This window comes from Boleophthalmus pectinirostris, unplaced genomic scaffold (genome assembly GCF_026225935.1).
Source record: "Boleophthalmus pectinirostris isolate CB_2022bp ecotype Guang Dong unplaced genomic scaffold, ASM2622593v1 HiC_scaffold_21, whole genome shotgun sequence".
NCBI lineage: Eukaryota > Metazoa > Chordata > Actinopteri > Gobiiformes > Gobiidae > Boleophthalmus > Boleophthalmus pectinirostris.
This window is the reverse complement of record NW_026571175.1, coordinates 16136257-16152653: the sequence shown is the minus strand read 5'-3', so window position 1 is coordinate 16152653 and position 16397 is coordinate 16136257. Positions and strand designations below refer to the sequence as shown.

Below are 16397 nucleotides of genomic sequence, written 5' to 3'. Positions count from 1 at the left end.
TTGCATTGTACTGTAAAAGAAATACTGATCTGTAGTGTCTTATATTGTGGTGCCTCAAAGCTAAGTACTTGAGTTCAATTCCTTGACCATAAGGGGGCTTCCTATGTGGAGTTTGCATATTCTTGTAAATTTCTTCCAGGTTCAGAAATTTGCAAATACAGATGGTAGCTCTAAAATGTAATATCATCTATGTTTTTATCTTTGCTAAATTACATCAAATGCGTATGTTTGTGGATATGCTACTGCATTTCACCAGTGCTAAATATAAGTTTGGTGAATAATATTTCATGCTTTGTTCAGGTCGTACCATGCAGGCACGGACCCCTGCCATTGAAGATGCACAGATCACAGGAGAAGATGCCGCTGACGAAATCATGGAGCGAATAGTGAGGTCTGCCACGCAAGGTCCCTCTTCACGAGCCCAGCCCAGAGAGAGGAGGAGGTCCAGGGCTAACCGCAAATCTCGTAAGACCCCTTCATCAAATACTGCATTAAAATATAAAGGCATACAGTTATGTAAAAGTGCATGTGTTCTCATTTCAGTGCGACGGACATTGAAAAGTGGTTTGACTCCAGAAGAAGCTCTAGCTTTAGGATTAGTCGATTCTCCTGAGCCACCGATTTGATCAGTTGCCCCTCATCCTACTGGGCGTTAAGGTGGATCCTTCTCTGCTGGTGTTTGCGTGCACACATCTTTGTCAGCTGCTAGTCTTCACAGACTCTTATGCGACTCTCAGTAGTGCAAATATAATTGTAATAAATGAAAAACTATTATATTCTATATTCCAAATGTCTGGAGTACAGAAATATTGAAATATTGATAAAAAACTTTTTGCTGATAAATTATATCAGTACAGTATTTATTATGCTGTTTTTATTTTAAGCTGTGAATTTGCATTACATAAATTACAGGTTATTTCAAGCTATATCAACAAATTCCAAAGTCTTTAGAATTGAGTTTTTCAAAAGAAAGTGATGGTTTTTGGCTTAAGTGCCTTTGCATCAGTATATTGTTCTTTTGCTCATCTCGATATTCTTCGTTCACCTTCCATCATGCCAGAATCTGCCCTTCTGTGTTCTCTGCTTTTGGTCAGTATATTTGTTGTCATTATGTGATGGACACCGGTTACTTGCCTAATTGTTCTCAGTATTTATTTGCAATTTGAAGATAGTCTTTTTGTATTCAAATGTGTGGATAATTGCACCTTACTCTCATTCTTGACTTACACACAATGAAAGGTAGAATGAACTCAAAGACAAAATGTTTTACATAAATTGTAAAGTGTAAAAAGTTTAAGACTTCAACTGCTTGAAGTGTAAAGTTTGAAGGACAACCAGAGATCTGCAACATTGTGTAAATGTGCGCGATAGCTGCGAATATCTGTATCACACAGCATGTTTAGAGTGTTCTGGTTGTGTATTATTTTTTTGTAATTTCTGTAGAAATTTGTATTATAGCCTGGTGGTCACGCTATTCTGTGAATTGTATTTAAAATGAAATACATTTGCTTAAATTAGAGTTTTTAATATTTTTGCTCCAAGGACACGGCTGGATTTGTACTGAACATAGTGGTCACTTTATACTTTGTATTGACTTGAACAGATTTTGGGACATTTTGGATCACGTCATACAGAGCAGTGTGCTCAACGTGCAGCCTGTTGCATACACTCGCAGTGTATACACTTTCTGCAATAAAAACTAAATATAAAATACTTGGGTATTTTCGTTTTTTTACTTAAATATGAACATTTCAATTTCTGACTGTATTGTTCACACGAGTGGGAATGGCGGCAAAGAGATCAATAAAAAGCAATTAAAAACAACTACTGACTTTTGTTGGAACCAGGTCGACTTAAGTTGTAGTACAGTCTGCTACTACTCTACTGCTTTTAGAAAGTGCTTATTTTGTTCATGGCCAAAAGAATGAGACTTCTGTGTGTGTCCGGCTCTGCCACCTGCTGGACGCCAATGAACGCTATGGAGGAGAAGAGGCTGCAGTGCTACAGTTACAAGCTGCTTCTGAGAAAGGAGAGAGTCGTGAGGTGCACAAGATTAACCCGAGTGCCTTTTTAAACCACAAAGTGTTTCACAAATGTTCTGTTCAGCTGCGAATTATTCGGTCGTTTTTGTGTTTTAGCCCCCAATGTAGACTATATATTTATACTGTGAATGAATCAGGCACTGCATATAGTATAACCCGAGTTACCTTCATAATTCTGGAAACCATGCCCGAAACAGGCCAAATTATTAAAGACAGTTGCACTTCACTGGCGTTTTACCCTTTAAGGAATTAAAATATGGTTGTTTTGAAAAATAAATTTAAGATATTTATTAACAAATAATAAATAAAGTATAAAATATAGCGCTGCTGTGCCATTTGACATGACACTTCGTCCTCTGGTGTTTGGAAAATGAAATAATTATTGGCTTATTGTAGTTCCTTGTCCGCTAGAGGGCGACAACGCTTTCTGGAAGTATTTATCAGCTCACCACCAGATGAAGAAGCAGACCGTGAGCTAGCTGTAGTCCGCTAGATCATCTGACTTACTCTACAAGTGCAGACCTGTTGTTTCGACTTCACTGTCTGTAAAACCGTGCAAAACCGGTGCAAAAGTAAAACCATGGCTAAAGACATTACTCTGTACTGGGGATCCGGCTCTGCTCCCTGCTGGAGGATCATGATCGCTCTGGAGGAGAAGGGTTTGCAGGGCTACAACCAAAAACTGCTCTCCTTTGATAAGATGGAGCACAAGTCTCAAGAGGTTTTGAACCTGAATCCTAGAGGACAGGTAGGTTCACCGGCATATAGGTTAAAGAGGTTAACCTAGTGTTTAAAAAGAATTACTGTACGGCCTGTTATGCATTAAGATTGAAGAGTGCCCTTTGGAAAATGACAATGCTCTCCTTCATATCGATAACTAAGCAAGAAGGCATTATCTATTTTATTGCAGTGTAATAATTGAGACCATGTAGTAATCATCCCGTAACAATGGCAAAACACTTCTATTTTGGAGAGTTGACTTTTGGCTTGAAATTGTTTTTATGTTATTTGCACCCATTTTGTTCGTTATTCTTTAAGTTAAAATATCCAAATGTTAAATTGAATGGTTTATACTTAATTTCAGCAAAAGCCTGGTGAGTAGCTTGAATATTTTATCACTGCACGTTGTTTTCCCTAGCTTCCAACTTTCAAACATGGGGACAATATTGTGAACGAATCATATGCAGCTTGCTTTTACCTTGAGGTAAGAGGTAACCTTGTAATAATCTTTGTGTTGTTAATTACTATGCACTACTGATGTAATGTTTTGTTATTGCAGGATCAGTTCAAGTCCCAGGGGAATAAGCTGGTCCCAGACACCTCTGCTGACTTGGCTCTAATGTACCAGCGCATGTTTGAGGGTCTAAACCTTAATGACAAAATCAGTAAGACTTGCTATTATGCCATAGCCAAATGCTGCTATATAATGAGAATTCTTTGTTTCTAAGCGAGATAAATCTTTGTTATCCAGATGTTATTAAAAAGTAACCAACACTGCCCCCTTCTGTTAGTTCATAAGATCGGCCAATATCTGTGACGCACATGTATTTAACCAGTGTCTAACAACCAATTGGATCACTAATATAGGGGCACTCATAACATGCAAAACATATTTTGTGTACAGTGAACTCTCCGTGGACACAGGCCTACATTTGTGCATTTTTTTCCCAGATGCGGTGATATATTATGAGTATTATGTTCCTGAAGCAGAGAGGCTCGATTCTGTGCTGAGGAAACGCAAAGATGAACTGGCCACTGAACTTAAGCTGTGGGAGGGGTATTTGGAGAAGGTTCGTGTTGATCTCCAAACATAAAATGCATGCCTCACATCTGTTGATCTGTTTACACCTGTGTTTTTGGTTTTGTTTCAGTTGGGCTCAGGTTCTTTTCTGGCTGGTCAGCAGTTTTCTCTGGCCGATGTGACTGTCTTCCCAGCTGTGGCTAACCTCATTAGATATGGGTAAATATAAGCATTTTTGATCATTATATATTGGCTACTTAAAATTAAAATGCTTTTTTTTTTTTTGGCTTGACTTTTTAGGTTATTGGCCGATCGTTATCCCAAACTGGCACAGTACCATGCTCTGCTAAAGGACCGACCCAGCATTAAAGCCAGCTGGCCCCCACACTGGCTGGAGAACCCAAAAGGGCAGGACACACTCAAAGACGTCTAGAAGTCAAGAGGAAGGAAACAAGCATCTCTAGTAGAAAGAATTTGGTCATATGAACATCACGTAATTTTACAATACAATAATAATGTACTCTAAACTACTAAACAAGGCTTTACCATTTAATTTAGAGTTTAGACTTTAAGCATTTGCACTATTGATATTATTGCACTAGTATAGAAGAAGGCGGCCCTTCTATATGCCTTAAAATGTTTCAAGTTCACCACTTCAAATGCACTTATGTATGGCCTTGTAGCTTATCATTTCATTGTACAGAAATACAGCCAAGCTTTGGAAAATATATCCTTCAATTTTTCTTGTTTTATTTCACTTTTTCTAAAACTAAACTAAAACATTTTTAAATGTAATTGCAACATGAATTCAGTTTTAGTAAAGGACACTAAGACATATATTTATTATTGTGCAACTCATTACAGTACAAGTAGAAAGTACAGTGAACCAAGGTTCAAAGGTAATAGGAAAACTTTCCAGTCTATGACATAGCAGCATATTATGGCACTCCTTGGAGTATAATGATTACTAGTAATTTCCTCATTCAACTAGACAGTCAAATGAAAGTGGTTCTAACAAGAATTGCGTGATTGTATTTTTAAGTTTAAGGTACATTTACATTGTGTCCTTCTAATATCTAACGTCAATACCAAGGTTGTTCCTTAAAGCTAGTACAGGCACATTACGCATTCACATTGCACAGCATCAGCCTTCGGCACCCCATTGAGTAGCAGAGGTCATTCCTGCACCACTCTGGCTGTACAAGTCTTCTGCTTAAAGCACTCCAAATGTGATTGGCTGGATCTCAGGTGGCATAAAGGTAGTAGAGTTAGCACAGGCACATTCACTGATTTAGTGGCCAGCTCCAACAGTGGTTTTCTGAACAGCAAGAGCAGTATGTAGTTCAATGCTGTTTTTTAAGGCAACAAATGATTTTGGACAAAAAGTCTGATCCCTGAGAGCTGGGTGAGGTCAGGGCTATGTGCTGTCCCACGCAAGTCTTTAGTCCGCCGGGTGCTCTGGACATGAGCGATTCACCTCAAACCATTCATCTATGCATCTGTGATGAAAGCAAAACTCAGACATGTGTAAACATTGTAACTTTAAGACTGTCAATTTACCCTTTATGGTAGATGCAGAGACAGGGCAGCCGAGCGATTGTGTCCCCCTGCTCCATTTCATCTAAACATATGGCACACTCCCCCGAGTCTCTGGATAGTATGTCCTCTGCCAAACATAAAGCAATTTAAATGTAACATGATAGTAACCAGAAAGTAAACAATCTAATGTATTCATTACGAAAGAACTATCCTATACATGCACTGTGTTCCAATGGTGATGTAGTAGTATGGGTTCAGTAAATGCAGGCTTATGTTATAGATATAGGTACAGTAGGCAATGTGCAGTATCACTCTACTTTTCATTACATTTTCTTCAGCTGTTCACACCCTCTGCACTGTAACGGTGTCATCTAGATGTGAGGCATATAATAAGTATTCTTAGTAGTTATAACCATTAATCTGTAAACATACACTATGCAGTTATTACAGAGTGATTTATTATGTCGAGTCTATGTACCATTTTATACAACTATTATTTTTGTCACTTCTTAGTGATAGTACTGCTGCTATAGAATCCAATTCAGTACTATAACTTTAATATCCCTAAATGAAAGTTGTGAAATGTTATCATCTTTCATAATATAGACAATAACATCTCCACCCAGTTCTTCCTTACTGTTGTAGGTGAGGCGAGTTTTGCTGAAGCACATGAGCAGATGCTTCTCTATCTCATCTGTGGCCATAAACTTGGAGCACACAGGGCAGTGGAAGCCTGGAGGAAGCAAACAAAGGAAGAAATAAGCTCTCAGATGCCCTAACAATACCCATAATACGTTTATTGCTATAAGCACAGAGCAGTTGTGGGACACTAAGCTGGTGCCTGACCTTATGCAGGCCTAGTCTGACCCGAAATCTTATTGTTTTAACTATCTTTATGTAGGAGTCTGTTGCAATCTTTATAATCAGTTAGCATTGTTAATTGTTGTAATGCCAGCTCAGCTAATTCAAATGAATTGGCTTTTTACATGATTCAAATGTCAGGACTTTGTTTTTACTCTGCATTTCACCACAACAAACGTACTGCCAGCTATTGTGCATTTATTGGTACAAAGATATGACAGGTTTTTCACCAGAAGCTTTTCACAGTACTTGCTATTTCTGTTTATTCAGGCTTGGGTTTGACTCAGTAATATTGTAATATTGCACTCAGTAGTAGTAGTTCTTTTGGATAAAGTTATTTAACAACAGTAAAATTGTACTGTTTATGGTCTGAAAATCTGGCTTTATGCTTTTTACTGGCTTTTTACTAAAAATCTTATTTTTTCCAGTACCATGATTCCAGATGATTATTTTTGAGAATCTATTTTAAAAAGCTACAAAAATTTGAGCATTGGAGAAGTAGTTTAAAGTCGAAGCAAAAGTGTTTGTTTTCTAGGCCTTGAGGCCTTGCAGCAACACGTCTCACATGCTTTTTGGAGTGTAATAAGAAGAGGAACCCTGAGGTAGCCTACTGCAAGCCTGTTAGTTTTGCTCAAGAGATGCAAAACAGAGGAAAAACAGCACAGCTACAGTTTGAAATGTTTCTTCTAATAAATTATAGCCTCAAAATGTTCTCAATCAATGCTTGTGTCATAAAATCATCATATTAAAGTTTCCAGGACTATCAGTGTCAGTTAATGATATGCTTTTATGTTTTTGTGTGCTCTATACACAGACTAAGGTACTAACGCAAGGCTAGAAGGCAATTAATTACAAAACAGTCTGTTTTAACTCTGTAGTTAAAATTTCTACAAACAATTGCACAATACTGATTTAATGAATATCATAATGTTGCAATGTCACAACTTCCTTTTGTTTTGCATACAAAAGTTAAAACACTACCTAATACTACTACTACTACAAACTAAAAAGTATGTCATGTATATAATGTGTATGCCACTAATTGGCCAGGGGTTGTGAACTCAGTGATTGGTTCGTGTGATCCCGGAAATAGGCCAAGTGACACACGTTGGCCTTAGACTCTCTGTGAATCCAGAGAGCAAAGGTTGTTAATAGGGAGAATAATTTGACTTCCTCATTTGAAAATTACAATCTATTCCCGTTAGTCATTCACTTAATATATTTACTTTTCACTCTTTCATATTAGCACCTGATTGTTACAACATAAAATTGCAACATCATAAAATATGTAATTTGCCTCATGTTGAGATGCTGTCGAAATAAAAGGTCTTTGGGTCTGTCAATGCTTTTTTAATGTTTTTACTTTTGTTGATTCTTTTTTATTTTACACATATTTTGAACTTTGAGGCTATTTGCAATAGCTTGAGCTCCATGCTCCTTGCCTAGTTGATAACAAAACCAGTGTTATGAAAGAAGCCTTGGGGTCAGATGACTTGTTTTATCAAAATCTCCCAACGCTTGATTTTAAAAAGTGTGTGTGTGTGTGTGTGTGTGTGTGTGTGTGTGTGTGTGTGTGTGTGTGTGTGTGTGTGTGTGTGTGTGTGTGTGTGTGTGCGCGCGCGCGCGCGTGTGTGTGTGTGTGTGTATGTGCGCGTATGTGCGTGCGTGTGCACATGTGTGTCTATCAGGCAATGTGTAACCAGCAGGAAGCTCTTATCGGCTGACCTACATAATACACTCTTTTCTGGCAGACTAAGTGAGTGAAAAACAGGTCCGTTTTAAACCACACAACAGAAAAGACACAACTGTAACAAGTAACAGTGGGCACCACCTGTAGCTGCACACAGTAAACCACTGGACTGCTTTGTGGGAGTCGTTATTAATATTATACACTGTGTGACACACACAGAAAAATAATGAGAAATTCAGACTATTGGGTAGTCTATTTTATTGTTAGCTTCAAGACCATAAAGCATTTTAAATTGATTATTCAAAGAGAAAAAGAGTTCAATGAGAAATACGTTGTTTTTATCAATATATTGGTTGATGTTTTTCCACAACCTCATAGCCCACGGGGCCTCGTGAAACAGTTTCGTTGCGCCCTTGGGACATGATGAACATTTGATAAATATCCCGTGGCGTTATGCAGCTACAATAACACAATACACCTTCAATTATAACTTGGTCTCATAGTTTACTGCTTTAGTGCTCCATCGTTAGCCCCTCTTACCTCCCAGCAGGTGAGAGTTGAGCTGAGCCGGCAAAGAGCCAATGAACAGCCGGTGACCCTCGGGGGGGACCTCGTGGTCACCATCTGTGCCATCCACACTCTGGGTGAATACGTGAGCCCCTGTCCGGCCAGTCGGGATGCTGAGTCCAGAGCCCACAGGGCCTCCTCCTGTATACCGGATCCTAGGGCCCTCCGGGCCGTTTGTGTATCTGAAACCTGCAATTCTGTCTCCGCCGTTGGAGTTTCCAGACGGAAGATCGGAGCTGGAATAAGCCCGAGTCCTGCCATCAAACACAGGGCTGCTCGGTTTGCCCCCCATGTCGGCTCACTGTGTACTCCTTTCGTTGTTCTTGATAAGATTTACACACGATTCATGATACTGACAGCCAACGCGTTGAACAACGCCAAACAAAGGACGACGGCAAACAATGGAGCCAAGAAGTGTCCCAAACCTTTACAGTATCATGGTGCGCGCTGTGCGTAAAGTGCGCTTTCACGGCCGCATAATAACCAAATTGTGTTTTTTTTCCTTAAACCAACTCTTCTTTACCGTACGCACAGGCAGCCCATTATGAAGCTTTTGTCGAAGGCCTTGCTGAAAAATATAAGCACACTTGTCGACCCCAGGCTCGTCTGGTTCAAGTTTGTTTTTGTGGACAACTGCGTGTGCCTTAGAAGAAAAATATAAGCAAGGGCTGCTCTCCTCCCCCAGCAAGTTCCATATGACACAATAAGGCAACAGGAAATTTTCCCTTCAGAGTAAAACTCACCTATATACACACACAGTTAAGACAAATTTGAGAACCCACACTCGGTGTAGCCGAGCATAACTGTATAAATACGCTACGTAAGAGCAGTGGACAGTCTGTATATAATTGTAAGCTCAGTAGCCTATAGCCGCTTTATCGTGAATGAATTCATTGGCTTATGTGACTTTGTTATGGAGACGGTCGCAAGAGGCAGCGCTTTTATTTTGAATTCGAATTTACAGGTTATTTATTTGAGCTTCACGTGTCTCTTTGTGGATACGTCAGGTGGGATGTGACGTACAGAGCAGCAGCACCGCCAGAGGGCTGTTGTGCGCGCTAGTGTTTTAAGTGCACGGGGTGATACACGAGAAGCCGTCCATGTTTTGCTCGGCGGGTTTCATCAACTTTAGTTTACAAAGATGCACAACAAGATGACTTTGAAACATTCGTATGACACGTTTATTGAACAACCTCACACGCACACGTCTATAATGACAAACAAAAGATTCACTGCAGTAGGAACACTTAATAAATAAGATTATAAAGACAAAACATTTACAAGCGGGGGCAACAGGCCAAACAAAAGTGCTAAAAACAGTCTTAAACGTTTAGGGCGGAGTGTTTAAAAAGGAATCCAAGCTTTGCAGTGCATAAGTGATTTACAATAATGCATTGTGACAATAGAGAGGGCTCATGACATGTTTTTCAGGACACTATAAAGGTCTACCAAACAGCCCGTGTTTTAGTATTGGAGAGCGTTGACAACACAAGGTTGGATTTTAGTTGGGCCAATTTCAGGGAATCCAGCCAAACAGAGCTTTAAAGAAAAAAATAGGGCAAAGAGTGAACCACCAACCAGGAAGACTACAGTACAATAGCGCCGAGGTGTCATGTGACAGAATGAGACACCCAAACTGGGAAGCACTTCAGCTGCTGCAGCGTGGGCCTTCTTGTTGTCATATAATAGTCACTGCCTAAAACATCCTCTTATCAAGATAATTTAATTTAATTTGAAACATTAAGAGGCACACTATACTCTAGAAATGACCCATTCTACTGTTGAGCTGCACACAATAGGAGCATATGTGTTATAACTGGGGCAGACCAGTTGCCAACAACCACCTGGGATTACATCACAACAAAACCCCCCTTTTGCTTGTTCCCTAAACAGAAAATGTTATCATCTAGCTTGGGTGTTACTGCAGTTGAAGCCTCCAACCGTCACCTTTTCACCCATCTTCCCTCAATGTAGCCTCTGAGTCAACAGACAACCACAGAAACTAGGCTATCTCCCACACTGATCTCAAAATCCACACAGGAAAGTGCGTATTGCTGTAACCATCTGACTGCCGTTCTTCATAACAAAGCCAGCTGATGTAATATTGCTCTGCCGTTTAACTTTAACTACCCAGAAGGTGAATGATTATGATAAAGTTGCATTGTACATGGTTGCCGCTCACGTAGCCCACCTATGTGTGTGTTTGTCTAAAAAGGGGTCAACACAGAGCAACAAAGTGCGCCCATCAGAGGAAGCAAAGCAGCACAGAACATTCAAGGGAGATATATTTAAGTGTGTGTGTCTGTGTAAGATTGTTGAATGGTAAGAATTGGGCCGATGAGCAGCTTTCTAGAGCGCGCCCTCCATTTGGAACCCCCTCACTGCTGACTGACTCCCATCTGCTGGTGGTCGGGCCCTGGTTCACCCTCCATGTCAGCATGGTAGTGCTCAAAACTGTCGTCATCTATGTCTGGGAGACCTAAGAGCTGGTGGAGACATAGAAAATAAGTTAGTGTTATCAAATAATAATTTACTGCCCAGGATAATATTTAACATGGGTTCAGAAAATCGTATTAAGTAATCTGTTTTTTGTTTGTTTGTCTTTTTGTCTTAACCCTCAGTACCAATTTTGCTCCCATTGTTTTTTCTGTCCTATCATATTAGTCCGTCGAGTATGTGTTAAAAGTTATGGCTGTGCAGATGAAAATTTTCACTTTATACTCGATAATTAACCTTTGTTATCTCTTTACTGTTTTTTTATTTTTGCATAATTATTTTATTTGGAAGAGAAATTAACAGTATTTGAGTGCCTTTTCCACATTATAATAAATAGGTTAAACATTAATCAGCTACCAGTACCCCAGTATACACACAAGTCTATAGCAAATGCCTAACTGATTATATTGGATCAGAGCATCCTGCAGCCCCTGCCTAGGAGGACATTGTGTATCTGTGATGACATGATACTAGACATATAGCAGAGGTCACCGTTATGTTTCTGGTTTAATCACCTAATTTGAGTGTGTGAGAATGGCTGATATTTTGTCTTACTTACAGGCCTAAATGACATGAAGACCTTCTCCAGCACCTCAGGCAGGGTCTTCTTCCCACAGGATGAGATGTAGTCCTGCGCCATCTGCAGGAAGGGCAGACAGTCCTCGCTCTCACTCCACACATGCTGCAGGGAGACACGTACAAGGTAAATAGAGAATCCACTTCTAAAACGTGTTTGGACTTTCTCTATATGGATCTGTCACACATTAAAAAGATGCATTATTTTACTTTTTGATTGAGCACCCACCACCTGCTTGTCTCCATGAAGATGTAATTGTGTTTTTTGCCTGAAATATTTCACAGTTTGGTATAAAATTTCAGGTGGCACCACCAAGCCAAGTTGCAGATCTTTTTTTGGATGTATGTTTTAGAAACAAAACCTAGATGTAAAGCCATACTGTGGGAAATTCTATGCAATAACATGTCCTTGGAGTCAAGCAGATGGCAGACCCCACCAGAAAAGTTATTTACTCATTCTTACCATCATAATACCATGATATAATAATAATAATAATAATAATAATAATAATAATAATAATAATAATAATAATAATAATAATTAATATGGTAATCTAACTAAAGGATGCCAAGGCAATGAAGTTGTGCGTCAGTCTCCATATCTTGAAAATTAGGTATTAAATAAGAGGTTCTAACATAAACCCACCATATTACAGATTACTAGACATTTAGTGGCACATTTTGTAACACTGATATTCTTGAAGACCAAAGCAACATTACATTCACTTTCTGAACATAAAAAACAATATTATTTCTCTTGAGATCCATTGGATCATAAAACAGAATGTGACCTAATAGTGTGAAAGGCATTATATCTGATATTTTCCCATGGTATTTTTATGACTTGCATTCACACACTTTGTATTACCAATTTGGGAATACTGCTGAGTAATATCATAGTTGTAATGAGCCTCTTGTGTGATTGAGGCAAATAAAACCTTGAAGTGCGGTGTTATTTCCTTGATATGAGGTGTCACGCCTTGATCATATTAAACTTCCTTCTTGCATATTGCCAGTCACTTGCGGGATATTGTGAAAAAGCCTCTGTCTGAGGCACACTGCTGGACCCACTCCAGCTATGCAGTCAATAGCCCCATTCTCATATTACATTAATGCTTCTACTTGTATTTGGCAATGTATGTAATATGGTATTCTTTGCTGCATACACAAGGTTAGTAGTGCCAAAATGTGCATTCAATGTTTTTGAGCACCTGGTACAAACTTGCTTTCAGGGAGATTTTTGGAAGTCACATGAGAGCCCTGTGAATCTTGTGAATTTTTTGGGGTTTGTATTTTAATTATAACAAGAAGACAAGTGTCTATAGAGCAATACCTTTCTCCTTGAGCTGTGAAAAAAATAAATAAATAAATAAAGCATCAAACACGGAACTTGTAATCTCATATCCTTTTTTTGGCATAAATATTGTAGCTTTTGATATTAGTGGAACAGACCCAAGTGCACCCTCTTGTGGAGAAATGAGCACTGACACCTTCCTGCAGCTTTTTCTGAAAACAAAGCAAATGGAGACAAGCAGTGCAAAGGAGCAGCATGAGGCTGCTTGCTGATAGCTGTATTGATCAAATGAAAGTAACAAAATCTAATTGTGCTTAAAGGGAGACTGTCTGTTATTGAGGCTAATCAGAGATAGCACAGATGTATGGTCATGTGCAAAATACACACTGATAAGAAAATGGTGGGGAGAAACAATAGGACATGTGACTGTATGTATGTCAATATAGTTTTGAACAAAATATTGTAAATAATAGAATACAACTTGTAAGGGTAGAGCTGTCAATAATAATCTGTTTTAAATGTGTGAGTGGCAGGTCATAACAAGAAAATCGTGGGTTGTATTCCCAAACCTTGTGGGCTCTCTGTTGAGTTTGCAAGCTCTATCCATTTCTATGTGGATTACCTTGGTACACCTTGTTTTCTCCCAGTCTAAACATGCTCTGTAGTCTAATGGTTTCTATTAGACTGCAGTGTTACAATGATTTTCTTTGTATCTTCAACACGTTAATTTTGCTTTTCAAATATTAAATCAAAGGCAAATATAAGATATGATCTTTTTACAATGTTTTTGGCAAGAAAACAAATGTCATGAATAAATTTTAATATACATTTACTTTACATGATTTGTTTATTCAATTTATTGCATTTTTATATTGTTATTATTAATTACTAATTTTATTCAAAGATAATGAAGATGGCCCTTACACAGTAGCCATTGTTAAGGAATGCCTTTGCCCTGTCTGCTCATCTCATAGCGTGCCTGAACTCAGCCCTCTATATGCAGTTTTCTATGGCTCTGCAGAATGATTATGTAATTTAGCTGCCATCTCTTTGCCATGGCTCCTCGGGACACTGTTAAGCTTTGAATCTGGACATCTTGTTATTAAAAATACTACAGATTTACTTAGAACAAATGCACATAACCACATCCACATTTACAGTGTGTTGTATTCAATATAATAAGCTAATACTGTATCTCTATTGAGTTTCATATGCTCACCAGTTCACCTCCCTTTAGAAGACATGGCTCCTGTCCCATACATTTATTATTCATCCGCACTGGGGAGCGCTATTGTTGAAGGGATCCTTAACCCCCTACTGCTGCCCTCTTATATAACATTACCTCCCTGTAGACTGTGTAAGCTCAGGGTTTGATCTGGATTTCAGACTTGGACTTATTATAGAGCTGTGTTTTTCATCAGTGCCAGTGGAAAGCCCCAGATTTTGCAGTTTATTTTTTTCTCTTTATGTGTGTTGTGTTGTATGGAGCAGGGCTGGGCAGGCGCAGAGGAAAGAAGCCAGTGGTCAGTGTGTGACATAATGTGTTATTGAGTGAGCAGAGTTCTGTCCAGGGTCATGTCCATCTGCTACAGCTGCTCTGCTTCACTCTGACAGAGCCAGTGCACAAGGAGAGCACACAGGACAAACAATACAACTCTCCTGCTTAACATCCACAACTAATTTTAATTATATATTTTTTTATTAATTGTTAAAAAAAATGTATGGCTTTTCACTTTTTCAATTGTAGTTGTCAACACCACAAAAGAGTTCATTTGTAAGTATTATTATTGATTCTATGTACATCAAATGCCTCTCCCACAACAACCCACAACATATATTTTGCAAAAGGAGGAAATGTCTCTTGCCATTACACTTTATAAAAATAAAATAAAAAGATCTTCACCATATTGAAATATCTGTACTTGAATGTGTCAATTTTGAGTTATGGAAAAATACCTTCTTGTTGCTTTAAAAGTGAAAAGGTGACTGGATTCATCCTGCTAAAGCTGACTGTTGTAATGGGTGAATATATTTTATAACTGCGACTTACCATATTTAGTCATGTCAAAATAACCTACATATTGGTAAGTTGTCGGCTCTTGCCTATAAAGTAGGCAAAATGTATTTATTTTTTTTATCAAAAGGAAGATCTGATTGAGTAGTCTCAGTAAGTAAATAAAGGCCTATAGCCTAGGCTATATGAAATTTAACAGTTTTGTTACTTTAATCTTCAGTTTTAACCTAAGTGGGTTATTTTATACTCTTACCTGAGGCAACTAGCACGCTTTGCTTGTACAAACTAAGAAACTTGAAATTTGACAACAATTTGTCTGTAGCCTATAGGCTATCTGTAGACCTCTCAAGATGATAGCCTATTCTGACACTGGCCTGTTTTCCTTTATGGTGAAGGCGTGCGTCCTCTTGTAACCCGGATGGTTTGACGTTGTGGTTCAGGGACTGTACATTGGGATGTGATGGTAGATAGCCTACAGCACAGACTTCACCGCACTAAAACAAAAAATGACATCATCACCTCAGCAACAAAACAGGCCAACTACCATATCGGGACAGAGGCCACGCGTAACGCACAGCGACACACCTAGGCCAAAATACAATATAGTCAGACAGAGAGGGTGCTATGGGCCCTAACTTACGAATGTGTCGGTGCCTCCCGGACACAGCACGTAGAAGGAGACGCCAGGTTCCGCATAGAAGTCCAGCCGCCTTTCGTCGTCCTCCTCAGCGAAGATCAGGTCGAAAGGGTTGCCAGTGCACCACTTCTCCGCCGCCTCCACCAGATGCTTGAAGTCCATGCTCCGCTCCGCGCTGCGCCTGGCTCCCGCTGGGCTTGACGTCACGGCTAAGATGCTCGAGACACAAATAAAAGGCGTGTAGACCGCAGCATCAGCAACAACTTGAAGACATTGTCTGGGACGCACGTTTTATAGCCAGAAATGTTAAATAGGTCCGGCGTTCGCTATTACTGCCCCATCCCTCTGGTTCTGGCCGCGTTATGAAATCAGCCCGTCCGTCGCTCCCAACATGCACGCGCGAAAGGACGCAGCGTGGAGCTGAGCGACGCGATGACGAAGTGCGGTGCCGGGCAAACGTCCACGGGAGAGACTGCAGGAGCGCGCCAAGAGACTCACTGAGGAGAACTGAGTCATCAACCTCGTGCTCCACAGCAACCAAAACAATGGACATTTGGCTGTGGCCTATTTAAATAAGCCATTTAGAATAAAGCATAAGAAAGAATCTTTACATTAGGCCTACGGTATAGGCCACATATATAAGTGTTGTGCGGCTCATGTCAGAATCGAGGCTGTAGGCTGTAGTCTGTGGTAGAATTGTGTAATTTGAATGTATAATAGTTTATTGGAATACAGTTACTTAATTTTTTTTTCTGTGGACCTAAAATTACAATTGTCATATTAGGCAAATATAGGCTATTTGATTAAGATAGAACAAATAGACTTTAGACGTTATTATCCTTAACACTGCCATGTGAATAACACAGCGCTAGACTGAAGCTTACTGAACACGGGCTTTGCTTTCATTTTGTAACATCACCCATGTATAACTTAGCCTACT

The 16397-nt window shown here is 39.4% G+C and overlaps 4 protein-coding genes across 6 annotated transcripts in view; 2 read left to right on the top strand and 2 right to left on the bottom strand.

Moving 5' to 3' along the window:
- fhod3a (formin homology 2 domain containing 3a) overlaps positions 1-1290 on the top strand; it is a 35963-nt gene extending 34673 nt beyond the window's left edge. The window contains 2 exon segments of the mRNA XM_055157670.1: positions 301-465; positions 544-1290. Coding sequence (XP_055013645.1) covers positions 301-465; positions 544-626 — 248 coding nt within the window. The 3' untranslated portion in view covers positions 627-1290.
- A 1205-nt stretch (positions 1291-2495) lies between these two features.
- Positions 2496-4511, top strand: gstr (glutathione S-transferase rho). Its single transcript, XM_020932478.2, has 6 exons — positions 2496-2790; positions 3181-3246; positions 3322-3427; positions 3714-3832; positions 3914-4002; positions 4084-4511. The coding sequence occupies exons 1-6, from the start codon at positions 2623-2625 to the stop codon at positions 4214-4216; spliced, it is 681 nt and encodes a 226-aa protein (XP_020788137.1). The 5' UTR covers positions 2496-2622; the 3' UTR covers positions 4217-4511.
- Positions 4512-4595: 84 nt separating this feature from the next.
- On the bottom strand, positions 4596-9099 carry LOC110167227 (E3 ubiquitin-protein ligase ZNRF2-like). 2 transcript variants are annotated; one of them, XM_020932550.2, is made up of 4 exons: positions 8414-9095; positions 5960-6055; positions 5344-5449; positions 4596-5282 (listed from the first exon to the last, which is right to left on the bottom strand). In XM_020932550.2, the coding sequence occupies exons 1-4, from the start codon at positions 8730-8732 to the stop codon at positions 5225-5227; spliced, it is 579 nt and encodes a 192-aa protein (XP_020788209.1). In that variant the 5' UTR covers positions 8733-9095; the 3' UTR covers positions 4596-5224. The 2 variants fall into 2 exon arrangements, with proteins under 2 accessions (XP_020788209.1, XP_055013259.1); XM_055157284.1 differs by lacking the exon at positions 5960-6055 and having other exon boundaries at positions 8414-9099.
- Positions 9100-9490: 391 nt separating this feature from the next.
- mturn (maturin, neural progenitor differentiation regulator homolog (Xenopus)) lies at positions 9491-15909 on the bottom strand. 2 transcript variants are annotated; one of them, XM_055157685.1, is made up of 4 exons: positions 15461-15909; positions 15195-15314; positions 11496-11618; positions 9491-10926 (listed from the first exon to the last, which is right to left on the bottom strand). In XM_055157685.1, exons 1-4 carry the CDS (start codon positions 15617-15619, stop codon positions 10819-10821), a joined length of 510 nt encoding a protein of 169 aa, XP_055013660.1. In that variant the 5' UTR covers positions 15620-15909; the 3' UTR covers positions 9491-10818. The 2 variants fall into 2 exon arrangements, with proteins under 2 accessions (XP_055013660.1, XP_020788557.1); XM_020932898.2 differs by lacking the exon at positions 15195-15314 and having other exon boundaries at positions 9492-10926.
- Positions 15910-16397: the final 488 nt, after the last annotated feature.

Excerpts from the sequence above, each read along its gene's own strand:
- gstr (XM_020932478.2), top strand. The coding sequence starts at position 2,623 with ATGGCTAAAGACATTACTCTGTACTGGGGATCCGGCTCTGCTCCCTGC. Across the intron at positions 3,833-3,913 it reads GGGAGGGGTATTTGGAGAAG|TTGGGCTCAGGTTCTTTTCT; the intron begins GTTCGTGTTGAT and ends GTTTTGTTTCAG. Across the intron at positions 4,003-4,083 it reads GCTAACCTCATTAGATATGG|GTTATTGGCCGATCGTTATC; the intron begins GTAAATATAAGC and ends TTGACTTTTTAG.
- LOC110167227 (XM_020932550.2), bottom strand. The coding sequence starts at position 8,732 with ATGGGGGGCAAACCGAGCAGCCCTGTGTTTGATGGCAGGACTCGGGCT. Across the intron at positions 6,056-8,413 it reads CAACTCTCACCTGCTGGGAG|GCTTCCACTGCCCTGTGTGC; the intron begins GTAAGAGGGGCT and ends TGCTTCCTCCAG. Across the intron at positions 5,283-5,343 it reads CTCTGCATCTACCATAAAGG|ATGCATAGATGAATGGTTTG; the intron begins GTAAATTGACAG and ends CTTTCATCACAG.
- mturn (XM_055157685.1), bottom strand. The coding sequence starts at position 15,619 with ATGGACTTCAAGCATCTGGTGGAGGCGGCGGAGAAGTGGTGCACTGGC. Across the intron at positions 15,315-15,460 it reads CGGGAGGCACCGACACATTC|TGCGGTGAAGTCTGTGCTGT; the intron begins GTAAGTTAGGGC and ends TTTTTGTTTTAG. Across the intron at positions 11,619-15,194 it reads TTCACCATAAAGGAAAACAG|CATGTGTGGAGTGAGAGCGA; the intron begins GCCAGTGTCAGA and ends GTCTCCCTGCAG.